Genomic DNA, 7,146 nt, shown 5'->3' with positions numbered 1-7,146 from the left:
ATCACAAAGTCAGTAGTGTTTCGGCATCCGGGTTGGCAACCTCGAGTCAGGGGGGAGGGGGAGGGGATACACCACTCTACAGTAATTTGAAAGTGATTGCAGTACCAGTTTTGACCACAATCTTACATATGGTTCCTTTAAGATACTGTGAACTCTTTCTTTCATTCAATATGATTAGTGAATGCAAGAATATAAGAGGCTTGTCAATTTGCTAGGTCAGATATAATCCTTACATACACCTCAATTCATCAGTTTAAGATTGGGCTTAAACATAAACCGATAGGCCCAAATCTTTGTGGTTACTGCTGAATACAGAAATTGTAATTGTGTAGGCCCATTCATCGCTCCAACAAATCTGCCACCATAGTTTACTGCATTTGGCTCTGTTCATTTATTTTACTGTCTATCCCCCATCTCTCTCTTCCACATTCTTCTTGTCACAAGACAAAGTCTTAGGCATATAATAAGTTTTATACACACATTTTGAACCAAGTTTCTAGTTAAGCAGGTCAAGTCAAATTACACCCTGGAACAATAATAGTAAAAAAAAAAGAAGAAACCAATGAATTGCATGCACTGTAATAATAATAATAATGCTAAAAAGAAGAAGAAGAAGAAGAAGAAGAAGAAGAAGAAGAAGAAGAAGAAGAAGATAACAGTAATACCCAATACCCTAATACCCAAGATCTTGGAGTAAACAGACCTGTAAGAGGAAATTGAACCTCAAATGATCACCAGATGAATGACCCACTAATGAGGAGCTGTTTGGTATTCGGCCAGCAGGTGGCACTCCGAACAAATATTTAATTTACATTGATTCTCCTGGGCTATCCAGATGTCTCATCGACCTCTTTTGCAAGTGACCCCTTAGAATATTAAAAACCTAACAGTCGTTTAAAATGTAATGATATAATGTGATAGAAAGTATCAGAAGCCAGACATAGGACTATTAAATTCCCCGTTTCAGGTATTTTAGATGGTTGTCCAGTGGTAATTGTGAGACCGTATAGGCCTATTATTTAATTATTTCCATTAGGCTATTGATTGAATTGGCATTGTTGTTTATTATTGCTGTTCTTAAAAATCAATAAAATTAAATTGCTGTTACTGTTATTGTAGTCTTAGGCTTACCAACTTTTAAAAAAATTGTTTACTGTTAAATTTAAGTATTGTATTGTTGTTATTTATGTCGCTTTGGACAAAAGCGTCTGCTAAATACCATACCAACCACAACCATAACCCGTGTCTGAGAAAATGGCAAAACACACACACACACACACACACACACACACACACACACACATATAAAACGTTTTATAGTTTATTGTAGTTCACTTCATTGCAAAAGACAACAGCGCGCGGGAGAGAGATTCATATTAATAAGTTGGGGGCGTGGCTGCAACACCTGGGACGGTCCACCATTCGACTACAATAGCATGTGCATGCGGTACCCCAGATACCCCAGCAGCGCATCAGGAGCTGGCGTGTAGGCTACGTCGTTTTACCCGCGAATAATTCTGCGTAACTGCATACTGAGAGGTTTTCTTCACATACATCACCAGAAGCAGCGGTAAGCACTGCGCACTGTTTATTTTATGTTCTTCTAATTAGCCTAATCGCGTTGTGAAATAATTACAGTTCTGAATGTTTATCAGGCTGTAGTGTATCGTAGGCTACTGTATCTTGACCATAGGCAGAAAGCGACAGTGCATTTGACAGGTCCCGTTGGATAAAACATGCTGAGGGTGACTTGTAATCTGCCACTGGACTGGACTGGACTGTCCTTTAAAATGCCGCAGTGTTCTATCGATAAGTCTAAAAGCCAGTTAAGGCTCTTTAAATTTGTTGTTGAAGTTTCACTCATATAACAACCTTATCACAGAATGGTATCCTGCCCAAATACCATACAAGGACGCTTTGTTCAAAAGTAAGTCACTTGCTAGGATCAAGATGTTTAATGGGCTATACGTGTTTGCTCTTCTTGATATTCCATTATTGTCTGAAATCCTCTAAGATGTACAATTCTGCATAATATAGAAGTCAGTAGCCTAATCCGCCGCGTTTAATTATGCGTCCAGACCACAGAGCCAAGCTAATATGCTTTATTAGCCTACGAAATATTCAGATATCATTGACTATTGAAATTCTACTCGCTACTGCAGTGCTGTTCAAGTAGATAAGCTACCCATGCCGGTGAAGACGCTTTGTGCAGAAACGCACGGTTTTTGTGCCTGATTTCCCTTCCTGTAGGTTACTCTGAGTGTTTTTGTTTGCTCTTCTCAAATGGGTTCACACTCACTGTATCCCGTATCTTTTTCTGTGTACAGCCGAGCACTCAGCCGCTGCAGGTGCAAGACACGTGTCAGCATCTCCGGAGAACATTGTTATGCGTTGACAGAAGTTGACATGTCAACCGGATTGAAAAGGCCTAGGGATAGGAGAAAGTGACTGGAAATTACCAGCCATTAGTATTCTCTGATGATATTGCATCATCTGACAGCCTGTCCTTCATAGCAGTGTGTCATTGAACTGTCAGGCTATAGACAACATATGTGCAGGGTTATCTCAGAAAAGACTAGATTCTATAGAGCTTCCTCAATACTTCTGGTAACAAAGTCAGCCTATTCCATACACCTTTATGCAAGTTTCTACATTAAAGTTTAAAAACATCATGTGGTATGTCACTAAATGTAAATGCAAACTTTCATCAAGGTCATTTGGTATGCTGTCCCTCCATTGAATAAGGCATACATGACATTAACCAGGGATGTAGTGGAGGCTAAACGCAAGTTTCAGAAGTAGAGTTTAGCCACTTCTTATTAGAGTTTATCCACCTCTCAAAAGAGTTTATTCACCAATTGCAACTTTTAACATTAAAAAATCACACTGTATTATCCACATTCACAATATGTACACTCATCAACACAATAGGAATAATTTAATACCATTGGTTGGACAATAACCTCCACCATCATTAAACATGTTCTGAATGCCATTTTAAAAATCCGATACCGCATGGCGCAGTCCACCTTACCGTGATCACAGAATTCGTTTACCCACCTCTTTTTAACCACTACACCTCTGCCATTAACTGATGAGATTGTACTCTTTGAGAGTTTGAGATTTTGTATAGCCAGGGCTGGGGATGCAGGAGAATCCATCTTTACTGTTTGAAGAAAAACAGCTTTGGATCAGGAAATGTCTCGACACGCTGTGGCCATTTAGTTACTGGCTGGTGGAGCATATATTATACCAAAGTCCATGACTTGAGAGACTTGGGGAGCTGGAGCCCCAACTAAATTGATCTACTGTCCTTCATGTCCCCTAACATGCACAATGATTAAAATACAAATGGGAATTTTATACCAGTTTTTTTTTCATTTGGCCATATTTATTGATAAATAGCTTGAGGTACTTTAACCCTGAGATGCTATGAGGGAGGGCTGAACTCCCTGACTCTGATGCATATGAAAACATGTTTCAAGGTTGCTGTTGGCAGAAAGGGCAGAGAGAGAGAGAGAGAGAGAGAGAGAGAGAGAGAGAGAGAGAGAGAAAGAGAAAGACAAAGACAGAGTGGTGGACAGATTGCAGATGTAGCCGGATAGAAGAGAGCCCCAGTCACGGTCCCCTTGTTTGAATATCACAGATCAATGCTCCAGGACTTTGCCTCTGGACACCACATGACTGCTAGACAAAATTAGGAAAGAACTTCTGGGTGGGAATGGCATTGCAATACACACCAGGACATTTTATTTTGTGGTTTTCTGGTTAAGATAACAACAATCAATGAGCTAGTTTTGACAATCTGTTGTAGACCCGTGAAAGACCTACTACGTCTTGCTGTTCCTATCTTTCCTGCCTAGTCTTTTTACTGTTGTGATGCAGCCTGTCTCTCTAGTCAGTGACCTGGAGTTGTTATGGCATTCAGCAGAGTGATAGTTGCAGCGGACATAGTTGCATGCTGTGTATTGTGATGCTAGTGCTAGACATAATACACACCTAGTGGATAGCCACACAGTTGAATATCTCTCTTCAGTACTTCTGGCATGTAGCATTTGCTAGTACAGTAGTTTTGATCCTTGGAGACATCTTGGTCAAATGTTGTACAAGCATAGAAGTGAATAGTTTATTTTTAGGCCACATAGGAATGACACTGGGCAGGAAAAAAACACAAAAACCATAATAATTGGATTTAGGACCTCTGTTTGCTTTCAAACTGGTGTGGTGTTAGTGGATGTCTTGGACTTGCTCCCCAATTTCATGCTTTTCATCTCAATATAGCCGAGACTAACAGCCGTGTCAGTCAGATATCCTTAAATATTAGATTAAGATATCCCCGGGCAGCTGTTTCACGCTATCAGTATAAGCTGTCAGTGCAATTAAATGTGCCCAGATATAGTGCACACCCAATCTAAGTATGTAGCCTAATGTGTGTACTTGTGTGTGGCAGCTCAGTATGTCAAGCATCACTAGAGTGAAATTGTGAACTACATCATGATGATGAATGTGTGTGTGTGTGTCTGTTTATCTGTCTGTCTGCCTGTGTGTGGGTGTGTGTGTTTGTCTGTCTGTCTGTGTGTGTGTGTATGTCTGTCTGCCTGTGTGTGTGTGTCTGTATGTCTGTCTGTCTGCCTGTGTGTGTGTGTGTGTGTGTGTGTGTGTGTGTGTGTGTGTGTGTGTGTGTGTGTGTGTGTGTGTGTGTGTGCATGCTTGTGTTAGTGTGTTAAGACAAAACTAGAAAGGGTAATCTAAAGTGTGGGTAGCCTTTTTTACATCTGAAGTGTATAAGCTGAAATATGTGTGAGCACCACCAAATTGTGCTTATCACGGTTGCTCAAAACACTCCCATGTAATGCCCTGCTGGTTAAGCAGCAAGTGCTAATGCTCTAGCCGCCGTTTGGGTGTTTATGTCATATTTGGGGACTTTTGAGGCTCATGTAAAATTAGCTACTTACGCACAGTGCCGAACTGGCTCAACACTCCGCACACACGCAGCTGCTCAATCTGGGCCGACTGCAGAGCCATCTGCAGAAAATGTCAGGCTGGATATCATGCATCCTGACGGGGCTTTAGTCAGTTTAGACAGATGGGTTGACGTTCGTATTGTTACGTCGTATTGTCAATACTTTTTCAAAGGGGGCAAATGAGGTGAGGAGGTGAAAATGTGTGTGCGTGTGTGTGTGTGTGTGTGTGTGTGTGTGTGGCTGTGTGTGAGTGTGTCACACTGACCTGGGATCTGTAGATACTGTGTAAATCACTCTGAATCTGTCCACACAGATTTATGCTCTCCTGTAATGGGCCAGAGTTTGGGGCCTAGTTTCTTACCTAACACCACCTAGTCATTTGAATGTGGTCGTATTATTTAATAAGTCTCCTGGGTCAGCCTCAGTGTAATCCACAGCCTGCAGGGAAGGTCGAGGATTTGAGTAGAAGATTTTCTCTTGACGTACCACTCCATCAGTCTTCAAAATTCAAGCGATATCAAGCAGCTTTTTTCTTCTTTGCACGCACGGGGCAGATGTATTTACCTTTCCAAGGGGAGTTTCCACTCTGTCGTCACGGTGACGCCTTGTTTGACCAAGCCACCCATAGCAGGTCACACAATACCCGTAGACGTGTGAAAACAAGCTTCTGTTTACATTATACCATAGGACAAATGGTGTTGCTGAAAAAAGCCTCAAGCTCAATGTTACAAAGACATTGTACATTATTATGTAAAGATGAGGACAGTAATCCCTCTCTAAAACACCTCCTGTTTCTTCTATTCATCCCAGGTTTCAAATAACAGGAGTTTTAAATCTGAGGAAGAATATAGGAGGGGATGTATGCATTCAGATCAATGACATAATTACTAGTTAGCCTGATAGAATAACAATGGACAAGTACCAGTTCCACTAATGCCCAGCTTTATGAGACAATGAATGGTGTTTTGTTCAAATTGCCCTTTTGTAAACCTCCATGGTACATAAGATTACACTGTGAGTTATCATTCTCTTTCATCAGAGCGATCTTATGCAGTAGGGTGGAAAAGTTACCCTCTAATTAGTGTGTGTGTGTGTGTGTGTCTGTGTGTGTGTGTGTGTGTGTGTGTGTGTGTGTGTGTGTGTGTACGTGAGCAAGTGGCCAAGAAGAGTCTGGAAGCATTATGCTTAATCACCGGATTAGCTATCAGATGCCACAATTTCAGAGGCACATAGCTAATAATTATGGGTAGTCATAAAAATGTTGTAGAGTTGTGGAGCAAAGCTGGAATTTTAAACGCTATCTTTATGCACACATCTAGCAAAACCTACTGCAGAATATAGTTATTGTTGACTGTGCCTGTATGAAATAAGGTTTTTTGGTGATCACTCAATGCCACTTATTCTAACCATATGCTGCATGACAGGTGTTTGATGCATTTGTGCATTGAGGCTGAAACAATTGCCGTTGGATTCTTTTGTCACATGTTACGAATTAACTGATGAGATATTCCAAGTAAAATCCATTTTCTCACCCGTAGTTTCCACGGATGAATGAAACCACTTATAGTTCTAGTCTAGTGAACTTAGGATACTTTGTGTTTGTGAACCACAATCCTTTTTTCTGGTCGGCACTATTCACTAATTTCATCCACCTGCTTAGCCTTCCATAAAAGTTTGCAGAGTGCAGACAAGAGGAAAACAAATGCATCTTCCTGTTTTCTACCTCCCCCCTGCAGACTGCACCTGTATGATGACAGATTAAAAGCCCATTCCTGTGTCCGTGGAAACCCCAGCCAAACCAAAGCTAAACAAGAAGGACTCTAGAGCTGGACAGCGCTATCGCTTCCTTTGGGTATGGACCTCAAGACCTGTTATGCCCACTGTGTGCTGCTGCTGGTGCTGGTGCTGCTGGGCAGTTTTCCCGGCCCACTACGGGGTTTCCCTTTTGGTCCAGATCTCCAGCTGGATGCTCCGCCCAGGACCACAGTGCTCTTTAATGGTAATGTTTTAAGCTTGGTGGAAGACAAGTAATGTGCATAGGCGCTGTGCACTGTATGTCTGCTTGTTTATTTCGGACAGAGTTTTTAAGCTATATTTGTTTGTAATATGCTCCTTGTAATAGCCCTAGACTGCCCAGTGGAGCCCTCAAGACTATGTTGATGTTGATGTTGGGTTATTTATT

At 41.4% G+C, this 7,146-nt stretch overlaps 1 protein-coding gene across 1 annotated transcript in view; it reads left to right on the top strand.

Moving 5' to 3' along the window:
- The first annotated feature begins 1,451 nt into the window (after positions 1 to 1,451).
- Positions 1,452 to 7,146, top strand: part of LOC125287129 (semaphorin-4G-like) — a 32,007-nt gene continuing 26,312 nt past the window's right edge. Inside the window, 2 exon segments of the mRNA XM_048232664.1 lie at positions 1,452 to 1,570; positions 6,701 to 6,963. Of these exon segments, the coding sequence (XP_048088621.1) occupies positions 6,819 to 6,963 (145 nt within the window). The 5' untranslated portion in view covers positions 1,452 to 1,570; positions 6,701 to 6,818.

Source organism: Alosa alosa, chromosome 22, assembly GCF_017589495.1.
Source record: "Alosa alosa isolate M-15738 ecotype Scorff River chromosome 22, AALO_Geno_1.1, whole genome shotgun sequence".
NCBI classification, from domain to species: Eukaryota; Metazoa; Chordata; class Actinopteri; order Clupeiformes; family Clupeidae; genus Alosa; species Alosa alosa.
Note: the sequence above shows the minus strand (reverse complement) of the source record. Positions and strands in the feature narration are given on the sequence as shown.